This window comes from Rhincodon typus, chromosome 3, assembly GCF_021869965.1.
Source record: "Rhincodon typus isolate 14 chromosome 3, sRhiTyp1.1, whole genome shotgun sequence".
NCBI classification, from domain to species: domain Eukaryota; kingdom Metazoa; phylum Chordata; class Chondrichthyes; order Orectolobiformes; family Rhincodontidae; genus Rhincodon; species Rhincodon typus.
The window spans coordinates 77,694,914-77,722,598 of record NC_063334.1 but is presented as its reverse complement, the minus strand read 5'-3'; the positions used below and the strand labels follow the sequence as shown (position 1 = coordinate 77,722,598).

Below are 27,685 nucleotides of genomic sequence, written 5' to 3'. Positions count from 1 at the left end.
AGTAAAAGGACTTTAACAGGGGAAGTACTGATTTGGAACCAAAAAGCAGAATCATACATAGAAACAAGGCATGGCTGAGGTGTTAAATGAATACTTTAGGTCTATCTTTTCAATGAAGTAGATGCTGCCCAGCCCATCGTGACAAAAGAGGAAACTCAGTCACTAGAAAAATTTAAAAGCAATGGGGAAGTATAGAATACACTGTTTGTATTTAAAGTTGAAAAGCCACTGGAACCAGATGACAGTCATCAGTGATGCATATGGTCTTCCATGCTTTGTTAATGGAGGCATAGAGTACAAGAGCAGGCAGCTTCTGCTGAACTTGTACAAGACATTAGTTAGATATCGGCTGGTGTACTGTGTACAGTTCTGGACTCCACGCTATAGGAAGATTGTAATTGCACTGGAGAGAGTGCAGGACGTTGATGAAAGTAGTTCCAGGAATCCAGCAGGCACATTATAAAAGTGTTTTGTAAAAGAAGCAAATGCAGTGTGAGACAAGAACTTTTTCATGTAGTTAGTATCTGGCATGTACTGCTTAAAATTGTGGTGGAGACAAGTTCATTTGAGGCATTCAAAAGGGCATTGGATAAATGTTTCTATTTAAATAATGTACAGGTTATGGTGAAAAGGCAGTAAGTCAAAATGCTCAGGGAGTCACAATGGATAGATATGATGGGCTGAATGACTTTATTCTGCACCGTAATGATTCTGTGAACTTACCATTTCCCTCCCAAACTTCCAATCTCTCTCAATTTAAGAAATATTCTGCAACTCTTACCAATGTATAACCTCATACTTACCCTCATTATATTTCATCTGTGATATTGTTGCCCATTCACTCACCCGCTCCAAATCCCTTTGAAGCTTCTTTGCATCTTCCTCAATTTATATTTTGAACTGCTGTTGTCGTTGCAAAGGTTGAAATCTTATGATTGGCCCCCACATCAAAATCATTGATTATAGATTATGAGCAGCTTGGGCCCAAGTGCTGATGCTTGTGGTAACCCCCAAGTCACAGCCTGCCAACCTGAGAATGGTCTATTTTGATCACTGCACTTTATTTTCTTTCCATTAACCAACCCTCAATCCATGCAAGTGTACTATCCTCGCTCCATGTGCTCTAACTTTTGTTAACTAACCTCCTGTGAAGAATCTTATTGAAAGCTTTCTGAAAATCCAAATATACAATATCCACTAATCTCCTTAACTGCTCCAATAATATCTCAAAAAAACTCCCAACTGTGAAGTGTGATATCTGTTTCATGAATCTATTAATTCTGCCCAATCAGATCATTATTTTATAGATGTTCAATTTCTCACTATACAGTTCCAATACTTTACCTACTACTAAGATCAGGCCTACAGATCTACAGTTCCCCATTTTCTCTTTCCATCCTTCCTCAAGTAGCCAGGCTGTATCTGCAACCTTCCAGTATGTGGACACTGCTCCAGAAGCTATAGAATTTTCAACGATGCATTCACTATTTCTGTGGACACCTCTTTAATAGAATCAGAGGCCTATTGAATCTGCACCGACCCTCTGAACAGCATCCCACCCAGACTCAGCTCCCACCCTAAACCCATAACCCCTCATTTACTATGGCTAATCCATCTCACCTGCATGTCCCCTGGACACTTTGGGGCAATTTAACATACCCAATCCACCTAACCTGTACATCTTTGGATTGTGGAATCTGACAGAAACTAACACAGACATGGAGAGAATGTGCAAACTCTGCACAGATGGTCATCTAAGGCTGGACTCAAACCTGGGTCCCTGCTGCTGTGAGGCAGCAGTATTAGCCACTGAACCACCATGCTGCTCAAACTCTAGGATCTAATTAGCAAATCCAGCAAGTTTTAAAACACATAATGAGCAGACAATAAGTAATGCTATTTGAGCAAAGCAAATTTGTCCAAATCAAACTGTGATGTATTATAAATTGATCACCAAATTCTGAAGTTTCCTGACTCACCATATCTCTTTATTTATGAATCTACTAGCTAATTTGTGTATTATTGTACTAAGCTGTTAACAAGTTATTAATTTACTAGTAAGATTTCACCCTTCTTTTGACATTCTGAGAACTTGATCATAAAATTTTTTGTCACGTTCAGTTTTATTTTACATTATTTTCTCCCTTTTTTTAAATTCAAACATTTGCCAGCACTGTTATGAATCAATTTCTCGTAGGTGTTTGGGAATACTTTGGGTTGATCTCCCTGCATCTTCTACTTCCAGTGATCATTCATTGAGTCTTCTAATTATTACCTTTCACTGAAGGTGTGGCTGTAAACAATACCTGTTGGGCATTAACAGCGTGAACCCTTATTTTGGCATTCCAAGACCTTAAAGTACCTCTATCCTGCCATATATTTAAAATGACTAATTCATTAAGTAACATTTTAACTGTCTTGCATTACTCATTTATTGTTATAATTTTGATTGATATGTTATATAAGGGAAAAATATAGTAGCATTATGGAATCATTGCCCATTTTCAATGTACCGCACAATATTTGTATAAATCATAGAAGAGATGGAAATTATTAAATAATTTTTGAAAACTGTCGATTGGACTGTTAGTATGATTGCGATATAATGGATGGTGGTCATGAATGTCGTTTCCCTGCAGATTATTTACATATTAAAAATGGACATTATTGCCCAACCTTGCATTTAAGTTTTTGTCAGCTGCAAGATTCTAGCTTGGAAATTGACTAATGTAAGTCACTAAGACTGGACTAATGAACATTTCAGTTTTATAACTGCTGTTGCATCATATGCAAATCCTTACAGCAAAGCCTAGGCACTCACTTTATATTTTGTTGGTTTTCTGTCTGAGGCTATATCCTGTATCCTGCTCCATTGAGCAGCGTGTTTATTTACCTGGCAAAAAACACAATAAATTCTTCACATTCTACAATTAGCATAACGTAATGTATGATGTCTGTGGTCCATTGACAATGAATTTATTCATTCAAACAACTGAAAGATGGCAGAGTAACAGTGGTCCACATCATCCTGTTAACTGCATAAACCTCTTAATTTATGTGGATACAACCTAAATAGAAATAATATTGTTTATTCCATCAGTCCTCCCGTTTTGCACTGATCTTTTCAATCAACTTGAATTTATATGCTGTTAAAATGAGCAGCCCACTAATCAAGGTCATGTGATTTATATTCGAAGTTTTAACTTTACAAAATGCTAAATGTAAACGGTGCCGTCAGTACAGAAATTGCCTTCAAGCCATACCCTAATGCTGGGTGGTTGGTTTGCTATGATATACATTTGACCTTCTGAAATGTGCACATATACTGCTATCCTGTTATGCTGTTCAGCCGTAGTGACACCTGAAGCGATGCTGTGCAGAGAAAAATTGACCATGAGAAAAAATAAGTGAAGCAATAAATTGAACTGTCTGAATCTTATCCTTGCTTTACTCGCTCGATTGATTAGCAAATAAATGTTGTTTTTCATGGACAGATTCATGCCAAATAGCCAACACTTCCATTAGGTAAGCAATGTAAGCAGCATACAATAAAGTTCTTGTCTCAAGAAATCGTCATTGTTTATTTTAAGGGGATTTTGCATTCGTATATTGATATGCCAAGATTATTCATACTTTATATCCCAGATACCCATATGTACTGTTATTATAAATTTACTGAGTAAAGTCCAAATCACTGACATAATTTATTGCACCCTTGTTTAAACGCAGCAACAACAGAAAAGTCAACAGATAAGTTAATCTTGATGGATAAAAGCTTTTAGAAATGATAGTCTAGGACCAAATTAAGTCTTTTGGAACAGATATGTGGTACATGATAATCAATGCAGAGAAGTTAATAAAAATAGTCATTAAAAAATCTTAGTTAAAACACTGCATCTTCTAAACTAAAGGTGCTTCAAGAAGGAAGAAATAAATTTTTAACCAAAATTAATTTTGTAATGACATACACCAAATTCCCTTATTAATAACTGATAATATTCTATTAGTTTTCCTAATTATTTGCTGTGTCTGCATACTAGCAGTTTGATATTTATGCATTCCCAGATCCCTGTGTATTTCAGAACTATGCAATCTCTCGCTATTTGGATAACTATTTTTTGTTTGTTTTTCATGCCAAATGGACAATTTCACTTTCTGCTACATAATATTCCATTTGCCACATTTTTGCACACACACTTAACCTTTTTAAATTCCTTTTCAACCTCCTTATGCCCTCTTCACAACTTAGTTCCTACCCTATATTTGGGTCATCAGCAAATTTACTAACAACCCATTTGGTCCTCACACCCATGTCATGTATAAATAATGTAATAAGTTGAAGTCTTTGGAACTGATTCCTGTGGCACAACAGTGCTAATATATGGCCAAAGGGAGTTTAAAAAGTGTATTCAGTAGAGGCAATCGTTGAGGCAAGAACTACAGGCATTTTTGAACAGTTGAATGGATTTAAAATCAACTAGAAGCAGTAGAATAGCAGGTGCACAAATCCTATTTTGGGCTCTGGTTAATCCAGAAAAATCAATCTAAAGTTGATAATGAGATCTATTCTTCATCAGGTTTGCTTCCATACCAGCAGGGTATGAGATCTTATCTGCGACTTACATTTGGGACATTAACTGTGCACTATTCTGCAGCTCAGAAAACTACCAGAATGGGACATAGCTTTATTCTAGATCTGATGGTGGGAGCCATCTTCATCAGACTCCTACAGAAGAAGCTGTCTTGTTCTATGTTTATCTCTCAAAACCTTTTGCAACTGATAAAACACATGCTGCCCTACACTTGTAGTCACAAAATACAAAAATCCATGGTGCAGTTATACAGATACTGTTATCAGCATTAGAAATCAAATCCTCATGTGTAGAAGTTGGAGCCCATCTCATGAAACTTGGACAAAGGTTGCTACAGGAGTGCATTTGTGGCATTCTGCCGATCACCACACTTCGCTTCACATATTGTGACTGTAACTTTTTCAAAAGGTGAATGCACAGATAGGTCCTGAAAGCTATGAGCTAAGAATTAGCTAAGCAAGATGCCTTCAGTCAGGAGAAGGAGGATGTAGATCCAGAAATCAAGATGATGGACTGTGGGTTTCTTGAACAGATTGCTAGAGAGAGTGAGGAGATATTAGAGCTTTTGGTGCGTTTAAAAGTGGACAAAGTCCCCAGGTCTGAATGAGTTGTGTCCAAGGCTGCTGTGGGAGACAAGGGAGGAAATCGCAGGGGTCCCAACCCGAAGTTTTGATTCCTTTCCGGCCACACGGGAAGTGCCAGAGGACTGGAGAACAGCTATGAAGAGTGATAAAGATAAAAACAGGGAATTACAGATCAGTGAGTCTGACATCAGTGCTAGGAAAACTATAGTAGAAAATTCTGAAAGAGAGAATTCAGCTCCGTTCAGAAAAGCAAAGTTTGATCAGAGTATCAGCATGATGTTGCCAGAGGGAGGCCATGTCAAACTAACCTGGTTGGATTTTTTGAAGAGGTGACCAAATGTGTTGATGAGGGTAGTACAGTTGATGTATGAATTTCAGCAAAGCCTTTGACAAGGTCCCACGTGGGAGTCTGATAAACAAGGTCCAGGGTAATAGAACATGGAACGTAGAACATAGAACAGTACAGCACAGTACAGGCCCTTCGGCCCCCGATGTTGTGCCAAACTTTTACCCTAATCCTAAGGTCTATCTAACCTCCACCCCTATCTTATACTATCATCCATATGCCTATCTAATAGCTGCTTAAATGCCCCTAATAAGGCTGACTCCACTACCGTCTCCGGCAATGCATTCCACGCCCCTACCACTCTCTGAGTAAAGAACCTACCTCTGACGTCTCCCCTGTATCTACCTCCACTCACTTTAAAACTTTCCACCCTAGGAAAAAAGTCTCTGGCTGTCCACTCTATCTATACCTCTGATCATTTTGTACACCTCTATCAAGTCACCTCTCATCCTTCGTCGTTCTAAAGAGAAAAGCCCTAGCTCTCTCAACCTTTCCTCGTAAGACCTTCCCTCCATTGCAGGCAACATCCTGGTAAATCTCCTCTGTACCTTTTCCAATGCCTCCACATCTTTCCTGTAATGAGGTGACCAGAACTGGACACAATACTCCAGATGTGGCCGAACCAGGCTTTTGTATAGCTGGATCATAACTTCACGGCTCTTGAACTCGATCCCTCTATTAATGAAAGCTAACGCACCATACGCCTTCTTAACAAATCTATCCACCTGGGTGGCAGCTTTCAGGGAACTGTGAACATGAACCCCAAGATCCCTCTGCTTCTCCACACTGCCAAGAATCTTTCCGTTAACCCTGTGTTCTGCTTTCAAGTTTGTCCTTCCAAAATGAATCACCTCACACTCTTCAGGGTCAAACTCCATCTGCCACTTCTTAGCCCAACTCCCTTTGTAACCTAGAACAGCCCTCCGTACTGTCCACAACGCGATCCACCTTCGTATCGTCCGTGAACTTGCTAATCCACCCTTCCACTCCTTCATCCAAATCATTTACAAAAATCACAAATAGAAGAGGACCCAGGACAGATCCCTGTAGTACACCACTCATAACTGAGCACCATGTTGAATATTTTCCGTCCACTACCATCCTTTGTCTTCTAAGAGTCAGCCAATTCTGAATCCAATTTGCCACATTTCCCCATATCCCATGCCTCCTTACCTTCTGTATGAGCCTACCACTTGGCAACTTGGTAAATTGGCAAGTTGGTTCCATAATTGGCTTAGTGGCAGGGGACAGGGTGATGGTAGAAGGCTGTCCATGTGACTGGAGGCTGGTGTCTAATCAATGCAGATGAGTGTAAAGGGGGATGATAAGTTTGCGGAAGACCCAACATTGGCTGAGTGATTGACAGTGAAGAAGAAAGTCTTAGTTTACAGGAGAATATAAATGGATTAGTCAGTTGGGCAAATTAGTGGCAGATGGAATTTAACCCTGGTAAGTGTGAGGTGATGCACTTTGGATAAAGGAACAAGAAAAGGGAGTAATTGATGAATGGCAGAGCACGAGGAAGCTCTGAGGAACAGAGGGATCTTGGAATATTTGTCTACAAATCCCTGAAGGTGGCAGTGTTGGCTAATAGGGTAGTTAAGAAGGCATACAAGACACTTGTCTTTATCAGTTGAGGTATAGATTATTAGCATATAGAGGTTACATTGGAGCTGTATAGGACTTTGGTTAAGTCATAACTGGAATAGGATGGGAAGGTCTTGTCATTGTACAATAAGAAGAATGTGATTACGGAGGGGTTGCAAAAGAGATTCACCACAATGTTGCCTGGGATTGAGCTGTTTGGCTACAATAGGAGGCTGGATAAGCTCAGGTTGTTTTCTTTTAGAGTAGAAAAGACTGAGGTAGGATCTGATAGAGGAGGGTATAAGATTGAATGGCATGAACAGGGTGAATAGAAAGCAGCTGTTTCCCTTAGTTGAAGAGTCAATAATAAGGAGACATAATTTTAAGGTGAAAAGCAGCAGGTTTAGAGGAAAGGCTTTTCACCCAGAGGGTGGTAGGTGTCTGGAATTCGCTGCCTGGAAGGGTAGTTGAGGCAGGTAGCCTCACAACCTTGAAAACTATTTGATGAACTCTTGAAATATAACTTACAACACTATGGGCCAAACTACTGAAAGATGGGACTAGTGTAGATTTAGTGTTGCGTTGGCTTTGGTGAGAGAAACTTAATGGGCTGAAGGGCTTCTTCTGTACTCTGATTCTAAAATGCTGCCTAACTTGTTGAGTTTCTCCAGCATTTTCTGTGTTTGTTTCAGATTTCCAGCACCTGCAGTATTTTGCTTTTAATTATCTGAGCATATTTATAAAATATTTATAAATTTCATATACACCGTTTTGACTTACAGATCTGGAGAGGTGAATTCTGCATTTATAGCAGCCCATTATTTAAAGGTATAAAAATGGCAGCAAGCAGCTACAACAGAGACAACTGTTTGGCCATAAGTAGATGGAAACTGGCAGCCTTTGAGATGTATGGTAAAACTCCTGACAAAAATAATCTTTTGTCAGCTTTACTTGAAAAGCAGTTTGTAATATTTGGTGCAGGAAACAATCCATGTCCATTTCCCTTTAACTAACTGTGAAACTTGATTCTTGATCTTCCAATCTGTTTTGACTCTGACACTGTCTTGATTCATGGACAAATGGTACTGTGACTTTCAGCCAGGCACTGATTTAGAACAGCTGTCAGTGATTACAACAGGGATGATTTGTGGAACAGGCTGCACCCTGAATCATCTGACACGATGTTTAAGTATATTGTTTATTGAAGAAACAAGTGTTATCTTCTACTTGTTGGAATTTATAATCTGGCAGCAACCTGAGCACATCTGAAAATGCTATCTGTGTTAGATACAGCTTTTGAGAAATGGAAAACCTTTTCAAATTAACAATATAGAACAAAGGTTTGTTTTTCATGGTTTATGTAAACAGTATAAGGCAAAACATTTTTGTTCCGAGTTTTGTTCAGAATTTGATTTTGAGCTGATTAACATCAAAACTTTTGGAACTTACCTTATTTATTTTAAGTTGATTTAGTTTATAAGGCATGGAGAACAAAGCCCAAAATGTGTATAAAACTGTAGTTAACCATCAATTGGAATATTGTACCCAATCCTTCTGGGTACCGCACTTCAGGAAGGACGTGAAGGCTCTGCAGAGGGTTCAGAAGAGATTTTCTGCAGAGAGTCCAATGATGTAGGGCTGCAGATATTCAGATAAACTCGGAGGAAAGAGAGAGAAAGTGAAGAGGAGGTTATTAAAACATGAAGGGCTTGCAAACACTAAAGAAGGAAAAATTGTTCCTGGTTGCTGAGAAGACCATATTTAAGATGATCGGCTGAAGTTCCAAAAGAGAGACAGGGATAAACATTTTTAAAGCAATGAGTAGCAGGGATTTGGAAAAGGTGATGAATATAGATTTAAAAGTAATCTTAAAAAGGAAGCAGATAAATACTTGAAAGGAAAAATATTCTAGGATATAGGGAAAGAGTGAAGGAGTGAAGCTAACTGGATTGCAGTTCCTGAACTGTTTGACAGCGTCCTGCGCTAAATTATTATATGATTGTGTAATTTAAGATAATTGCTAGCTGAAATAGTTGAAATTCATAAGCTTTATACATTTGGTTGTTTTCACTTTTTTTTGATATCATAGTAGAATGGTTATCATGTTTGGCTATAAAGAATAAAGCCTGACATCCATGTAGTTATTTCCATAGTTAGAAGAAACAAAGTTCTCTCCATCAACTCCAATATGTTTTGTGCACAAAATGAAAAAAGACCACTAAGTCACAGGCAATAACTACTGCACTGCAATAGTATAGCTCTTTTAAAAATGTTTTAACTCCAAATCAACAACTGTTAAATGCTTATGCCTTATTCGTTTAACCAGTGTACTAATGGTTAAAGGATGAGGAATCTTTTGAAGTAATGCATAAAGCACCTGAACTGCACAGTAATGAGATTGCTACACAGTCAGGTGTATCAGTTTTTGGATGAGAAATTAAACTACTTTGTTGGATTGAAAAGATCTCATGGTACAATTCTGATCTTCTTGGAAGCATTTATCTCCCAGCCAACTGCATTAAAGTAGATTATTTTGACATCATTTCATTAATGTTTCTGGGTCTTCAGCTGGATTTGACTACACTTCAGTAATAATTGATTGGTTTGAAATAGCTCCAGAGGCCAGTATATCATCACCAAGTCACCCTTTATTTACATGTGGAAAGTCCTTGACACTGATTCAGCTTCCTCAGAGCTGGTTCTCACAGTGACACGTTGTTTGACACTCCTGTTTTTGTCTATCAGCCAGGGCTCCTGGATTGAACCAGATTAACGGCCCCAATCAGGGAACTCCTATTCTATGTGCCCACCGAGGTGACCTCATTACAATCACTATAGGTCATTAAGCAACTTGAAAAGAATGTATTTATGTAACATCTTTCACAAAAACAGAATGTACCAAAGTACAGTCAATGAAATGCTTTTGAAGTGAAGCCACTGTTGTGGCAGGTAATTTGTGCACAGCAAACTTCCACAATTAGCGATGTGATAATTACACAATAATTTGTTTGAGCAGCCTTGATTGAAGATTAAAAATTGACCAAGATACCAGAGAACTCCCCTAATCATCATCTAAAAATTACCATGGAATCTTTAACATCTTTCAGATAAGGCATGCAGTGCCTCAACTTAAAATCCCATCCAAAGGCAACACTTTCAACAGTGCAGCACTCCCTCTCTACTGTATTACAGTCCCATCATTTTTTTTGTGCTCGAGTCCTGGAAGAACATTTGAACCAACGCTGTTTAGCCTCAAGAGGCAAGAGTGCTTGGCACCTTGGTTAGTATAGTCTGGGATTGTGCAAAAAATGTTTTCATATTGCTCTTTCTATTCTAATTTAATAACATTGATGTAATTGGCTACAAATGCAATTATTAAAATGCTATTTTTAAAATAGAGAAATTCTCATATTATGATTAAAATGTTTACCTTAAATTGCTTATAGTATAGTGGTTTATATTAAGGAGTTGCGATGTTTATCTTGATGAGCGACACTTATGCCATGTTTAAGGCACCATGTACAAACGCAATATGGTAATTGCTTTAGACATTATTAAATTATTTTATAAAGTCAGAACATGTATTTCAAAACAGCATGAAACCAAGAATTTGAATTTGAAGAAGAGGCATTTTTACGTCTTTACTGTTTCTACCCAAGAACAGTTGAAGTGTATTTTAACAACAGTTAGTTGAATAATATGCAAACTCTGCAAGTGAGTGTAGATGATGCCACAAAAGTTAATGATGCACAAAGTATAATTGATTTCTCTTCAATTTTGCAGTTGATTTTAAACCTCATGCAAGCATGGAAACTGTTCATCATATGTTACTGTTCGGATGCAGCATGCCAGCCACGAATGAGGATTATTGGTAAAGATTTCAGCTTGATTTATCAAAATATTTAGAAAATGCTATTAAGTGAGCTTGCTTTCCAAATGTATCACTTATAACACAAACTCTAAGGAATCGTAGTAATTCAGTGTTCATTGAAGGAGTTCGTTCTTTCCAACTTCTTTGTAAGTTTGTGCATGTATGTATTGATTATGCAAAAATAAAGCACATATAGTTTAACAAAATATAGTTAAGCTGAGTAAATTACACGGTTGTACCCTACACGAGTGGTGCTCAGGTCATGGTGTAAAATTCTCATCCTTTACTTTCAGTTCTGTCCATGGCTTTGCACTCTCCCTATCTCTCTAAAGTCCTCCAATCTTACAGCCTACCAACATATTTGATCATTCGGAAGTTTAGTGTTTTGTTTCTCAGTTTAATATCACTTAAAGTATTTAATAGAAAGCAGAATTATAATCACAGTAACAAATAATAGCATTCTAGATGAAACTTTTTACAAGTTCTTAATGAAGAGGATAACAAAATTAAATTGTGCTGAATTTTGTGTTTTGTTTTTGGTGACCACAATTAAGCCGTTGCAGATTGGCTAATTTTACATAAATGTTATCTGTTTGATCTGGTTTTAAAGAAAATTTGTTTGGTGATGTGTCTTATTTAAATTCTGGTGGCAACATTGGTGTGCTGCTTTAAAATTATGTTATGTCCTAGATCACAAAACAAATATACAGCTTTGCACACTGGTTATTTGAGGCATGTTTATTCAGCAAACATGTTTCTTAGTTATAGTATGAGGTTAATGCAATCTGCCCTGTAACGTCATGGGAATAATTAACCAGTGTTGATAGTTAGTTTATATATCATATAAGATTATATCACATATGCTAATTTCTTTCAATTATGTTGTTTATAAATATTAACTTCTATTTTAAAAACCAGGATGACGCTGCAGCATTTGTTTGTACGTTATGGGACATAGCAGTATTGTTTCCAGATTTATTATTTTTTTCTGAAATAAGAAAAGGCTGCATCGTATAATCTTCTGTTCATATCCTGAAGACATTTAACACATACTGGTAGTTGCATGGTTAACAATCTTAGTTTAGGGGGAGGCGATGGCTTAGTTGTATTGTCACTGGACTGGTAATCCAGAGACCTAGATAACGTTCTGGGGACTTGGGTTTGAATCCCGCCACGGCCGATGGTGGAATTTGCATTCAATAAATATCTTGAATTAACAGTCTAATGATGACTGTGAATCCATTGTCGATTGTCAGAAAAACCCATCTGGTTCACTAATGTCCTTTAGGAAAGGAAACTGCCATCCTTACCTGGTCTGGCCTACATGTGACTCCAGACCCACAGCAATGTGGTTGACTCTTAACTGCCCTCTGGACAATTAGGGATGGACAATAAATGCTGCTTAGCCAGCGACGCCCTCATCCCGTGAATGAATAAAGAATGCTGTTCAACTGTGGAAAGGAATCGAAATAAGATCCATTTGGTCTTTAGCTAACAATTATACAAATTTATAATTTACAGGAAAAAAAAGTCACTGGATGTTGATGAGGGATGGAAACCTGGTTGATTTTGGCCTCATTCTAAAATCAGGATTGCTAAATTTTATTACAACAATGAATTAAGTCAATCTTTTAAAATTATCATTCACTTTTAAGCACATTGATATGAGTGAAGACTTTCAGCTTTGAAGTAAAAATTGTTTTCAATGAACATGTGTCATTGTAAATAAAATACCTTTATCCTTTATGATGAATGCACTCTGCAATTTGGTGTATTTCATGGATTTGTTTATAAGAACTATTAAAATGGTTGTGCAGAAATTTGAAGTTCCTGTAATGTACTTAACAAGTTTAGATGATATTGCAGTGAGTTGAATACAGTAGGGTGCAATATTCTTAATTTAGTTTAAATTGCAAGTAAATATTTCTGCTTTAAATGAGAGACAACTGAACAACTGTGTTGCAAAGTAATTTTGTCCCTCTAGCAACTCTGCTCACAGCTTTTGACAGCAGAACTCCCATCATTATTCACTCTTTTTCTTTATCCTTTTCTAGGGACTGTGGCAGCAGTTATGGAACTTGTTTAGATGAAGCGAAAATCATGTATGCCTGGGCCAGAAATGCTCCTCCCACACAATTACCTGCTGGTGTGTCTCTTTGAAACTTATTCCATTTAAATGCAGAAGGTTGATATCAATGCCTGTATTATTTTCAATTTACCCTCCATCACCTCAGATGAACTTAAAAATCCATCATAACCAAAGTTCCATGCGAGTTCTTTGGGTGCATTGCCACACAGCAAGCCTCAACATGTGCAACGAAACAAACATGAGGTGCAGAATGAGAAAAATTAGAATAAACCTTGTGTGCTAACCTCCCTTGCTTTGTCCTTTTCGTACTGTACCTTGGGCAATTGATTCACAAGAAAAGGACCAGTAATAAATATGAGTTTGTAAACGCTGATACCTCAAACTATCTCTTCATCCCTTGACCTGTTCTTTGACTGCCGCTGTGCTGTCATGCTGTCAAGCATTAATTATTTGGTTGAGCATCAACTACCTCCAAACAAAAAGTATACGTAGAGCTCCTTTGCAGCCTCGCAATGCTCTAAAACGCTTCAAAGCCTAATTAATATGGTAGATTGTAATTAACGTATAATCAAAAGCAGCAGGCAATTTATGCATAACAAGTTCCCATTTCAACAGCATTCAGCTAAGTAACCAGAAGGTATATCTGGCTGTGTTGATTGATGGGATTGAAAGAGGAATACACTTGACAACCTTTGTCCTCGTAGTATTTAGTACGGTAATGAGATCATAAAATGGAAAAAGATGGCCTGACCATGACTAACAAGGGGAGTTAGAGGTAGTACAGGAAGGGACATGCAAATTTGGCCAAAAAAAAAAGGCAGACCTGATGTTTGGGAGCAGTTTTGTGACAGTGACAGAATCGGTCACAGTCAACGTGGATTCACAACCAGGCACTTGGGGATTTGAAAACTAGTTGCTTTCCCACTGCTTGTGCTAGCATTTTTTTTCCACTTAGCTGCTACTTCAACCATTTGAAATTATGTTGAAAGCTGCTTTTGTCCATCAGTTGGCCATTTGTCTTGGATTTCTTCTTTATCTGAAATTAAGATGTAGATTAAAAATACCATTTTCGAACATTTGTAAAATCTTCAAAAAGACAAGTGTAGTTGTCTGGTCGCCAGAGTGAAGCACTATTTTCTAGGGTTGTTCTGTGCCTGTGAGCTCCCGATGTCTGGTTTATTTGCTGTGAAGAGAAAGGGACAAGCCTATCATAAAATTTAAACAAATAATTTGGGCCACATTTAGCTTTTCATGGAATTTTTTTCCCCTGATGCCAAATTCTCTTCCCTCACATTTAACAGAATATTAAAATTGGTGTGGATTGTGGATGTTTGTTTTCAGTCACTATAAACAATTTGATTGTATTCAGACTAAATGAAGCAGGTGTACTTCATTCATCTTTCTTTCTAAACTGAAGTTGAGAAAATCCAAGAGCAAAAGTAGTATTCCTTTGCCAGTGAATTAATAATTAAGTTGCAAAGAATGTTCTTTAATATAATGTGTAATATTCTACTTGTATTTGACATCAGCAATCATTTCTACAATCTTTATGATCCAGATGAATTACTTGCCTATTACTTTGGTGACCAATAGCCAGATTGAAGGATTGAACAGAAAATGTTTGTTGGCTGAAGATCTTAAGTTCACTTCCTCCCAAGCCCACCACATTATAAATGGTCATTCAGTTTGTTCCACATTACTTAAAGCAGTAGCTGAATGAGCTGAAAATATTGAAGGCCATAAGCCTGATGACATTTGCTACAGTACTGAAGATCTTGGCAGTATACTATAATCACAATAGAGATTTTCAAAGAGAAATTTGAATTCCCAGTAGTTTCCCTTCTCCCTGCCTCGCTGTGTTGAATCTTAGTGTCCTTCAAAAATCATTCCAATTAATCAGTTCAAAACTGACTTTTATCATTAAAGCCCACCTTGATGACTTATTGTTGCTGATCACTATTCCTCTAAAATATCTCTGTAATGTTCAGGTCAGGTCTTTGATATGTTCACTGCTTAACTAGGTGGCCTCAGCTCTAATAACACTAAAGAAGCTAATCGCCATCCAAGCCCAATTACTCGATCAGAACATTCATCACCCCGAGTGGAAATTCTGTAATTTTCTGTCATTGATCGAGAACCATCAAGACAGGGATTCCAGTGGTTTACTGTACCTTAGGACAGTAGGAATGGGTCTTTTCATTGTTTCAAGTTCTGAGAATTAAAGTACAGAATTTCTGTGCTCACTGGCAATCCCACAGTGATGTTAGGAAGGGATTTTGGCCCAACAACAGGATCGGGATGGTTTGTGGCTTAGAGGGGAACTTGCAGGCATTGTGGTGTTCTCATGCATCTGCGACCCTTGTGCAGCAAACTTTGTTTTAGCCAGTACCTTATGAACCAACACGTTTGGTAAATTGGCAAAAATGATATAATCTCAAATACCGCAAAGTTTACTGTATTATCACAATTTCTGCAATGTCTGAGTAGTTAGTGGAGGGTGCAAGTGAGGAGGCTCTCTGCAGGTAAGTTTTATTTAAGGCAAAGTTGCATTGTTATTAAGTGATTTATGCTGTAATTAAAGTATAACAGTGATATGTATACACCCAGTATTACATTTCCATTGCTTACTGTGTGTTTCTACTTTGATTACATGGACTTCTTGATCAACCAGAATATTTAATTAACCAGTACATTCCTGGTCCCATAGGTGCTGGTTAATGAAGAGTTTGCCATACTGTCTTTCTTTTAGAAAATTCGTCACACTGAATTAAAGAATGCAGTGTGTCAGTTCAAGTACATAAGTATTGCACATTTTATACATTGCTGTCTCTTTTGCCCATACTGTAATGTCTGCTGCCAATTCTATTCACCCATCAATCTTGCTTAGCTTCTAGTCTGACAATTCTGTCTGCCTTCATCTCCGTGCGTCTCCCTCGCTCTCCAATGAACCCCCCACCACCCCCACCCTATATATTCCATGACACGTATGACTTGTACCTTGAACACGGGGCACAAGCATTGGGGAGACAGGAGGCAAGGCATTTGCAGCAGAATTCCCAGTTTCTAACTTGGCCTTGTCGCCATAATACTTCTATGGTTGCTCCAGTTAAATTTCTGGTTAATGATAACCCCCAGAATGATAGTGGGGAAGACATTGTTGATAATGCCATTGAACATCAAGGGAGATGCTTATGTTCACTCTTATTGGACATGGTCATTGCCTGGCACTTATGTGGAATCAATATTCCTTGCCACTTGTCAGTACAAGTCTGGCTGTTTTGGGTATCAACAATTATTGTGGATTCACACGTGGCTACAAGAGCAAGTCAGAGACTAGGAACCCTGCAAGGATGTAACTCAGCACCTGAATCCTGAAAGCCTGCCTTCCATCTACAAGGCACCGCAGGAATGTGAAGAAATACTTCCAATTATCTGGATGATTGCAGCTTCAACAACATTTGAGAAGATTGGCACCATCCAGGAGAAAGCAGCCCCTTGTCTGGCACCCCATCCACCACCTTGAATATTCCATCCTTTCACCACAGACACACAGCAGCACTACATACCATCTATAAGATACACTGCAGAAAATCACCAAAGATCCTTTGAATCTCACAGCCACAACCATCTACAAGAATAAGGCAGTAGATATAGGGGAGCACCACCAATTGCAAGTTCACATCCAAGCCACTCACTTTCCTGACTTTGAAATATATCACCATTCCTTCATGTCATTCTGTCAAAATCCTGGAACTCCCTCTATAACAGCAATCTATGTGCAGCTATACCAAATGGACTGCAGGAGCTGGAGAATGCAGGTCAGCATCGCCTTCTCAGAGTTGTGATGAAGGTTCACTGGACTTGAAATGTTAACTCTGTCTTTCTCATAGATGCTGCCAGACCCACTGGGTTTTTCCAGCATTTTCTGTTTTTGGTTCAGATCTCCAGCATCCATGGTTTTTTTTTTATTATATAACCATACTTTTGACCTGGCTGGACAGAAACTGTTTAACAACTAACCACAATTAAACAAAATGTACTATTTCACTTGGGATAGGTCTGCTAAAATAAGATTGGACCTGGGAGAAGATAATGTAGAATATTGTCAGTATTAAAACACACTTCAATCAGAAACACTTCCATGGCACATCCAGTTCTTCAGCTTCTCACTTTTTTCACTTCTTGAATTGATTGCTTATAAACATCATATTTACTTGCATTTACCACAGTTATGGCCTTACTTAGAGACCTTTGCTACATACTGCGCGCAACAATCAAAAGCATTAATGTTTCTAATCTGCCAAAATAAATACACTATCTTCCAGTGTGAGTACAGACACATTTTCAAAATTTGCTCAATTATTTGTCAACTTCTCTGCCAGTGATGCATTCAGAGAAAGGGCATGCGGCATCTCCTGTCAATTAAAATCCAAAGGCCAGATAGCTCTCATTATATGGTCTCTGAACAGTTCTTGCTTTTTACCCCTTTGGGTTCAGATGTTTCATCAACTGAATTAACAGAGGAATCACCTCTTTTGGCAAGAAACTGATCCATTTCTTCTTTGAATCTATTCTACGACTTACATCAGTGTCCGAGCTAAAATAAAAAGAATTTAACAATATTCACTTCAAAATCAGTGCTAAAGTGGAAATGTATCCAGACAGGTAGGCCTGTTTAACAATTGCGTGCTTCTTTACTGCATATGCTCAGACCGAATGTTTGAGCCTGCACATCTACAAGCAGGCTGCGTAACAAGTGGATTTCCCAAACCAGGGGTCACAGTCTGACGATTCAGGATAGACCATTTAGGATGGAGATGAGACATTTCTTCACCCAAAGCATGTTGAGCCTGTGGAATTCATTACCACAGGAAGTAGTTGATGCCAAAACATTGAATGTATTCAAGAGGGGGCTAGATATAGCACTTGGGGTGAATGGGATCAAAGGTTATGGAGAGAAAGGAAGATTAGGCTTTTGAATTGGGTGATCAACCATGATCATGACGAATGGCAGAGTGGGCTCGAAGGGCTGAATGGCCGCCTCCACCTCCTATCTTCTATGTTTCTATGTCTATGTTTCTATCTTCCTTAGATGAACAGTGTTGAAATCTCTGAATCTCCACATGTACATGGTATTTTAAGTCTATGTGAAAGTGCTGCTGCTTTCTGGGAATCTTGCAGCACGCATCTGACCTTGCCACACCACATGAGACAGAATGCAGAAAGTTCTGCAGCTATTTTCTTGAAATATTTGCATTTCAATTAACGCGTAGGAGATGTTAATAAACATCCTTGCACATCATCTTTGGACTTGGCTAGGATAGCAGAGTTCCAGACTTCCTTCTTAGAAAATCCAGATTATTGTATCTGATCACTTTCTTGAATGATGTTACCACTAGCCATTCATGGGCTTCTTATATGATCAGTTTTTTTCTTTGGATGTGAATTTTCAAATGCAGAGGATTTCATTTGATTTGATGTGATTTATTGTTGTCACATGTACCTAAATACAATGAAAAATTTTGTTTTGCAAGCTGTACAAGCAGATCAAAACCTACAAGGACATACAGATCATAGGGTGTTTAGACAGAGTGAGGCACACAGGAGGTGCACAAAAGCAAGATCAACATTAGATTTGAAATTTAGAGAGGTCCATTCAGTAGTTGTTCTTAACCTGTTGCTATATGTGTTTAAGCTTCTGTATCTTCTGCCTGATGGAAGAGTGTATTGCTGGGGTGGGAGGGGTCTTTGGTGTTGGCAGCCTTTCCGCAGCAACAAGAAGTGTAGATGGTGTCCATGGAAAAGCATGATTTAGTATATAAATCAGACATGCAAATATACATTCAGATCATTTGTCATTAAGCAAAGTAACTAAACTGTATGTTTTGTCTTTGTTCATTTTCAGGTGTTGGATTTAGAGTTGGTGGAAACACAGATATCAACTACGTTGTTCTTCAAGTTCATTATGGAGACGTCACTGCGTTTAGAGGTATGACGACCACAGAATAGAAAAATAGTTGTAAAAGTTGCATTTACAAACTACTATAATACTATGCAATTGACGTTTTATCATCTCATTGTCTGACCATGCATCTGTATCTCAATACTCCCTTTCATTTATAATAAAAGCCAATGGCAGCTAAAGTACTTGATGGGAAATCAATTATTAATTTCCTAAGAGCCAAGGAAATGAGAGCAGAAGTACTGGAATCCATTATTAAGGAGGCCTTAACAATACGTCTAGAAAAGCATCATATGTCAAGAGTAAGTCAACATGCTTTTATGCACATTAAATCCTGTTTGACCAAGCTCATTGCCCATAGTGTTCAGGGATGTGTAGGTTAGGTACGTTAGCCACAGGAAATAGAGTTACAGGGATAGGGTAGGCGTGGGTCTGGATGGGATGCTGTTCAGAGAGTTGGTGTGGACTTATTGGGACAAATGGCCTGTCCCCACACTGTGGGGATTCTGTGATTCTATGATTCAATGAATTTCAATGGAGTTTTTTGAGGATGTAACTAATAAGCTAAGGGGAATCAACACGTATAGTATACCTGAATTTACAAAAGACAATCAACAAAATGCCACACAAATGCTTAATGGGCAAGATAAACACCCTTGGAATTGGGGTCTTCATGTTAGCATGGAGAAAGGATTGGTTATGGACAGGAAGCAGTCAGCAGGCATAGGTGAGGCATTTTCAGGTTGTTGGGAACTGAATAACAACAGTACCACAGGAATCACTGTTGGGGCCTCACCTATTTCCAATGTAAATTAATGACTTGAGATAGAGAGTAATCTTTCCAGCTTTGCTGATCATAGAAAGTTAGGTGGACAGGTTACCTGTGGCAAGGATCCAGAGCGGCTGCAAAAGAGGTATAGACAGATTAAGTGATGAATGGATTGTAATGCAGAGAAGTGAGATTCATTCCCTTCAATTGTGAGAATAGAAAAGCAGAATACATTTAGTAGGTGTGTAAGTTTCTGGTAAACTTCCCAGTGAAGCCTCTTTCGATTCAAAAATCATTAGCTCCTTTTTACAACTGATTGACATGAAGGTATTTGACATCCCTTAGACAGATTTTTATAATGTGATTATTGGAATAAGTGAATTCCTGACCAGTGCACAAATCAGAATCGAGGGATTCTGTAGTGTCCCTGCCTCCAAGTTAAAAGGCCCAGGTTCAAGTCTCACCTGCTCTGGAGGTACATCATAACTTATCTGGACAGCTTAACTAGTACACCAGAGACTTAGAAACATGAACCAGCCACCCTATACCTTCTGCAAATAAGTGAAAGTAACTGAAGAAGAGGAGTCAAGGAGCAGGACATCTCGAAAAGCCAGAAGGACCATATCAGTAAATCCTGTGAACATGGACCTTTGAACAGCCTTCCCAGTCTTTCTTTCCAACCATGATACCCAATTTTTTTTTTTTCCTGACTGTGTCTGACTGTATGTTGGACTGTAAGACAGGTTGGGAGAGGGGACACTGTATAAAGGGGTCAGTGTTTGACCTGGTAGAGTTACATGTTAACAGTTTATAATTATTTATCTGTAGCTAGAATCTATTTACTAGTAATAAGTAGTCTTCCTGGTTAATACAGAAACCAAGCCTGTGCTTGCTGGGTCCAAAAGACAGGAAAATTAGGGAATTTTGCATACTTAAATAAAATCTTTAACTTTTGCTGGGACTCAGGGAATAGTGGAACTTGATTTCCAGCATGCTACCCCAGTAAGCTGTAACAATTTTAATTGATATTTCCTGTAAAGCTTCTGGTTTGTATTCGCCATTGAATGTGTGCGATATTAAGCAAACTATTTGTTTTGGCTACCCGTAGCACAAAACACAATATATTAAAAGGACATTTTATTAGAATGCATACTTACAGCATATTGTATTAACTGAATATTGTTGCAACTATGAAATTGTTCTTTATGGCGTTTCTTGGCTTGGTTACTGCTCCATAACTGCAAAGCTGAACAAAGAAATGTTTTTATTAAGATCTTCCATTTCACTGAGGAGAATTCAGGCTATTCCCTGTCCAACAATCTGTTTTGAAAACTCAGCTTGTATGTAGACAGCTGTGACAAATTGCATCATTATAGCCCAAACAATCTACAATATTCTCAAACAGTCAATATTAGTCTACATAAAGCAACCCACAACAATCACAAAAAATAAAGTCAGTTCACCTTACCTCCCAAAATTAACATATCATTTAAAAATTTCCAGGGTTTGGCTCCGCAGTTTTTTCAAAATGAATCAGTTTTTCCTTTGGTCATATTGTATACCTGTATTGAATTTCTATGAAATCCATCTGTTAGTTTCTGAGATATATTGTTTACAGACTAACAGAGGGGACATATCACATTTAATGGTAAAGAAAATAATCTACTTTACAATGTACTGTAAACAATATATTGGGTAGTTTAAAATCTGTCACAGCTCAATGTGCAGAGGTTACTGATATGTGATGTTTGCTAAAAGAAGGCATGTTTTACTGAAAAAAGATTTTTTTGAATTTTTTACACAATCAGTGATACCATGTAAATATTGGAATTTTAATCTCCTTTGATTGCAATTTAAATTCTGTTTAAGATGTTCATGTCTTTTTCTTTCAGATAATCACAAAGATTGCTCTGGTGTGACGTTACAAATGACATTTCGTCAGTAAGCATCCAGATTTAAGTTCTTATAAAACATAAAATGTATCTTTGTAGTATCCCGTTACGGGACCATCACTAAAATGCAGTATTATTGTACACCTTCTTCCAAATAACTCCAGTTGTTATTCCAGGTTTTTTTTATGAATTCACACTTTTGTAGACCAAGTTCTTGGTATAGGCCAGGGTTTTTTCTTTTTCATTAATATGCTATGATTTAATAACTTCATGCACAGACATGGGATCGGCTTGGGGCAGCACTGTGGCTCAGTGTTTAGCACTGCTGCCTCACACCACCAGGGACCCAGGTTTGATTCCAATCTCGGGTGACTGTCTGTGTGGAGTTTGCACATTCTCCATGTGTCTGGGTGGGTTTCCTCCGGGTGCTCCAGTTTCCTCCCACAGTCCAAAGATGTGCAGGCTAGGTGGATTGGCCATGCTGAATTGCCCATAGTGCTGAGGGATGTTTAGGTTAGGTGGGTTAGATATGGGAAATACAGGGGTTGGGGAATGGGTCTGTATGGGATGCTCTTCAGAGGGGCGGTGTGGACTTGTAGGGCCGAATGGCCTGTTTCCATACTGTGGGGATTCTATGATTCTATGATACATAGTGATAACATCCAAGTAAAACAACATAGAAATTTAGTGCCTGAGCATTTTTGAAACAAAAAATGCAAAATGTGACTATGCAGAAAATATTCATACTAGTGCCTGTAATATAGACAACTAAATAGAAAAGTATAAACACTGTGTTACGTTGGGAGAATTAGAAAATGTGACTAAATTTAACTGATTGAATTTAATAGAACTTCTAAAAGACAAGAACGAAGTGCTGAAATAGAAGATTTAGAGTGAGAATTCTGGTAAATAAGACTAAGTTTGCTGAAGGCTACACAAGTGGTAAAATAAAAGAGAGAAAGTTATACAGAGGGCTGGAGTTAAAGAACAGAGTGAATGAAGGAAGTAGTGGGCAAAATGCTAGTGTCCACAATAAAAGATTTAATAGCAAAACATTTGCAAAACTATAACAGGATGGGACTGAGTTACTATGGATGTACAAAAGAGAACTCATGCTTAGCAGATCTGCTGTAATGTTTTGAGGATGTAACCAGTTGAGTTGATAAGAGGAATTGCTGAATGTGGTTTGCTTGCATGTTCAGAAGGCTTTCAATCAGGTCCCACTTAAGAGATTAGCATGTAAAATTAAGATATGGCATTAGGTGTGGTGTACCATGGATTGAGAACTGGTCAACAGGAAACAAAGAGTAGAAAGAAATGGGTATTTTTTCCAAATGGCAGGCAGTGAATAATGGGGTAGGACTCCAGCTATTCACAATAATTATTAATGATTTAGATGGGGGATTCCCAGGTTTGCAAACAACACAAAACTGGGTGGGAGTTTGAATGGTGAGGAGGATGTAGAGATGCTTCAATAAGATTTGGACACATCGTGAGTGGACAGATGCATGACAGATGAAGTAAAATGTGGAAAAAAAAAATGAGAGGCTATTCCTGTGGTAACAAAAATGGGAAAGAGGATTATTATCTGAATGGCAATAGATTGGGAAAGAGAGAGGTGCAATGAGACCTGTGTCCTAGTACACCAGGCACTGAAAGTAGACATCGAGGTGCAGCAATGAAGAAGGCAAGTGGTATGTTGGTTTCAGAGTGAGAGGATTTAGGTAAAGGAGCAGGAATGTCTTGCTGCAGTGGTACAGGGCCTTGGTGAGACCACACCTGGACTATTGTTGTGCAGTTTTGGTCTCCTTTTCTGAGGAAGGATGTTCTGGCCATGGAGGGAGTGTAACAAAGGTTTACCAGACTCATTCCTGGGATGGCAGGACTGACATATATAGATAGACTGGATCTGTTAGGACCACATTCACTGGAGCTTAGAATAACAAGGAGTGATCTCATAGAAATCTATGAAATTCTAACAAGTCTAGAGAAGGTAGATGCAGGAACAAATTCCCAATGAGAAGGGAATCAAGATCTAGGAAACACAGTTTAAAGATACAGGGTGGGCCATTTAGTACTGAGCTGGAACCTTCTCTTGAATCTTTTCTGCATTCTCTCATCACTTCACAGTTTCTCAAAACTCTGTCACCAAAAACTAGACAGAATAATCCAGTTGAAGCCAAACCAGCATTCGTGCAAGTTAGGAATAGCCCTCTGGTCTTTTTAACTCTGTGCCCTATTATCTGGATGCTCTGTGCTTTATAAGCCACACTTCCCACTCGTGCTGAGAGTTCTAATGGTTTATGCATACACAAATCCAGGTCTCCTTGTTTGTGCACCTCTTTTAATATTGTATTCTTTGTTTTATATTGTCTCCCCAAGCACTTGTTATCAAAATTAATGACTTCACATTTCTCTGCATTAAATTTCATTTGTCACTCGTCCAACCATTTCATCAACCTATGCCTGTAGTTTTTTGTTCTACACTGTCTTCGCCGTTCATAATGATTCCAGGTTTCATGTCATTTACAAATTTTTGAGAGTGTGCTCTGTACAACACATTTTAAGTCAGTTGTACATACCAACCCCTGGGGAAGTCCATGACAAGCCTTCCTACAATTTAACAAACATCCATTGCACACTAGTTCCTGTTTCTTCTGCCAATTTTGTACTTATCTTCTACTCTACCTTTAATTCCATATATTCAGTTTGGAAAATATTCTGAATTTTTGATAACTATTAGGTTTGTAGGTGATTTTGTAGGTGAAATACAAAGTACCAGACTGTAGAAATAGTATTGTATGTTTTTGTTTATATTTATATTGAATGTTGCAAGTTTGTCAGTGATTCTGAATCTAAAGTAACTGTCATTTTCAATGCCTATTATAGATCGAAATTCATTGGGGTCTATGAACAAAATGTTTTAGGATAATGACTGAATTTACAAGGTAATATTAACAAACTTTGTTTTCCTGCAGACAGCCTTTGATTGCTGGCATTTATCTCCTCATGTCTCAAGACACTATCATACCACCAGGAGAAAAGGGTGAGCTTCGACTGTCACTTAGATTTTTTGATTAAGTTATTTCATTGTTTTTACTTATGGTGATGGGGAGGTGAGGGAGAGGCGATGGCCTAGTGGTGTTATCACTGAACTGTTAATCCAGAGACCCAGATAATGTTGTGGGGACCCGGGTTCGAATCCCACCATGGCAGATGGTGGAATTTGAACTCAATAAATATCTGGAAATAAGAGTAACAATGACTGTGACTCCATTGTCGATTGTTGGAAAAACCCATCTGGTTCACTAATATCCTTTAGCAAGGAAACTGCCATCATTACCTGGTCTGGCCTACATGTGACTCCAGACCCACAGCAATGTGGTTGACTCTGAACTGCCCTCTGGGCAATTAGGGGTGGGCAATAAATGCTGCCTAACCAGTGACGCCCTCATCCCGTGAATGAATAAAGGAAAAAAAAACCTTGTTATCAATTAATTAGCTTTGAAGAGTTGGTATTTTTGTTACGTATTATAAAACAGATTGGCAGCTAGATGCACAGAGTAGGGTTCCAAGAACATCAGAAGTTAATGAATGAAACATGTTTTGATGATGATTAGGGGAAGAATGATGTCTGCAAAACCAAAAGAACCCTGTGCCTTTCTTGAATTGTGTTATTGGACTTTGTATCTACATCAGCAGATAAATGAGGCCTTAGTTAATATTATCACATCAACACATTATCTCCCTCTTACTGTTCTGAGGTGTCTACCGTGATTAAACTTTCATGCCCAAAATGAGGAACCGTTTATCTCCTTTCCACTTCCACCACCTTCTGCTTCTCCTTTTTCCTCTTCAGTTGGTTACCATACAGGTGACAGTATGGGTTGACTTCATAATGAGTGTGATTATGCAGTATGAAAAATGAATTTTGATGCACTCTGCTGATAATGGCAAGGCTGCTTAGAATCCTGTACCAGTCACAATTGTTTTGAATAGTGATGTCGGCTCAAAGGGCTGAATGGCATGCTCCTGCATCTAAATGTTTCTGTCTTATTCAAACATACACAGTGCCTACATGAGTCAAGAGGGTAGATGCAGGAATATTGTTCGTCCAGTCCAGGGGCTTTAGAACAAGTGGATATTGTCACACGTTTTTAACTTGTTCAGTGGATGCTAGCACTGCATTTGTTGCCAATCCTAATTGCCCTGGGAAAGTTGGTAGTGAGATGCTTTTGTGAAGCACTTTAGACTTTGGCGTGTACAAGCACCCACAATGCTATTAAGGATGGAGTTCCAGGATTTGACCAGCAACAGTGAAGGAATGGCAATATAGTTTCAAGTCAGGACAGTGTGTGGAAGTTGCAAGTGATGGTACTCCCTTATTGACCCTGATGTTCTATGGAGTAGAGATTGCAGATTTGAAGAATGCTGTTGAAGGAGCCTTGGTGAGTTAGTACAGTGCATCTTGTAGATGGTACATGTTGTTGCTACTCTGTTTAGTCATGAAGGCATTGAATATTCAATATGATGGATGGGTGCCATTCAAGTTGGTCACTTTTTCCTGGGTGGTGTCAAGCTTCTTGAGTGTTGTTGCAGATTCACACATTCAGACAACTGGAGAGTATTCTGTCATACGCCCGACTTGTGCCTTGTAGAAAGGGGAAAAGCACTGGGTGGATCAGGAAGTGAGTTACTTGCAGCAGAAAGACAGCTTCTGACCTGCTCTTGTAGCCACAGCTGATCCAGTTGAATTTCTGGTCAAAGGTAAGCCCCAGGATGTTGATAGTGGAGGATTCAGTGATGCTACTTAAATGTCAAGGGGTAATGGTCAGGTTCCTTCTTGTTGGAGGTGGTCTTTGCTTGGTATTTGTGTGGTGCGAATTTTACTTGCCACTTATCAGCCCAGGCCAGAATGTGGTCCAGGTCTTGCTGCATATTGACATGGGCTGTTTTAATATCTGAAAAGTTGTGAATGACCTTGAACTTATGCAATTATCAGTGAACATCCCCATCTCTGACCTAATTTTTGAAGGAAGGTCGTTGATAAAGCATCTGAAGATTGTTGGGCATAGGACCACTCACCTGAGGAATTTTATTTGTGATGTCCTGGAGCTGCGGTGATTGACCTGTAACAATCATATCCCTCAGTGCCAAGTATGACTCCAACCCGTGGAGATTTCCCCCGATTCCCAGTGACTCCAGTTTTGATAGAGCCCCTTGATAACATCCCATCAAATGCTGCCTTGATATCAAGTGCAGAGTAAGTCTGGGAATAAGGAGCAGGCCATGTAGGGCTCATGTAGAAATGAGGGTGATAATTCTTCACCGAGGGTGATCAACTAATGGTAAGAAGGTTATAGCAGGTGAGGACCTAGAAACTATCATTATCACTAAGGAGGCAGTGCTGGGCAAGCTAATGAGGTTAAAGGTAGACAAGTCTCCTGGCCCTGATGAAATGCATCCCAGGGTTATAAAAGAGGTGATGGGGGAAGTAGCAAATGCACTAGTAATTATTTACCAAAATTCACTGGACTCTGGGATGGTTCCCGCAGATTGGAAAACAGCCAATGTGATGCCACTGTTTAAAAAAGGAAGTAGACAAAAAGCAGGTAACTATAGGCCAGTTAGCTTAACTTCGGTAGTGGGGAAAATGCTTGAATCTATCATTAAGGAAGAAATAGCAAGACATCTGGATATAAATTGTCCCATTGGGAACACCCAGCATGGGTTCATGAAGGGTAGGTCATGTTTAACTAATTTGGTGGAATTCTTTGAGGATATTACTTGCATGGTGGACAATGGGAAACCTGTGGATGTGGTGTATCTGGATTTCCAGAAGGCATTTGACAAGGTGCCACATCAAAGGCTGCTACATAAGATAAAGTTGCACGGTATTACAGGTAAGGTATTGGCATGGATAGAGGATTGGTTGACCAATAGAAAGCAAAGAGTAGGGGCAAATGGGTGTTTTTCTGGTTGGCGGTCAGTGG

General features: G+C 38.6%; 1 protein-coding gene across 8 annotated transcripts in view; it reads left to right on the top strand.

Moving 5' to 3' along the window:
- The window catches only part of pam (peptidylglycine alpha-amidating monooxygenase), a 214,056-nt gene that overhangs the window by 102,104 nt on the left and 84,267 nt on the right, over positions 1 to 27,685 (top strand). For 7 of the 8 annotated variants that reach the window (XM_048595160.1, XM_048595165.1, XM_048595163.1 and 4 more), the window contains 5 exons: positions 10,893 to 10,980; positions 13,035 to 13,126; positions 18,975 to 19,058; positions 21,693 to 21,741; positions 24,671 to 24,738. In XM_048595160.1, the coding sequence (XP_048451117.1) occupies positions 10,893 to 10,980; positions 13,035 to 13,126; positions 18,975 to 19,058; positions 21,693 to 21,741; positions 24,671 to 24,738 (381 nt within the window). Of the gene's footprint in view, positions 1 to 8,416; positions 8,450 to 10,892; positions 10,981 to 13,034; positions 13,127 to 18,974; positions 19,059 to 21,692; positions 21,742 to 24,670; positions 24,739 to 27,685 lie in introns of those variants that run through there. The other variant, XM_048595162.1, reaches the window with a different exon arrangement.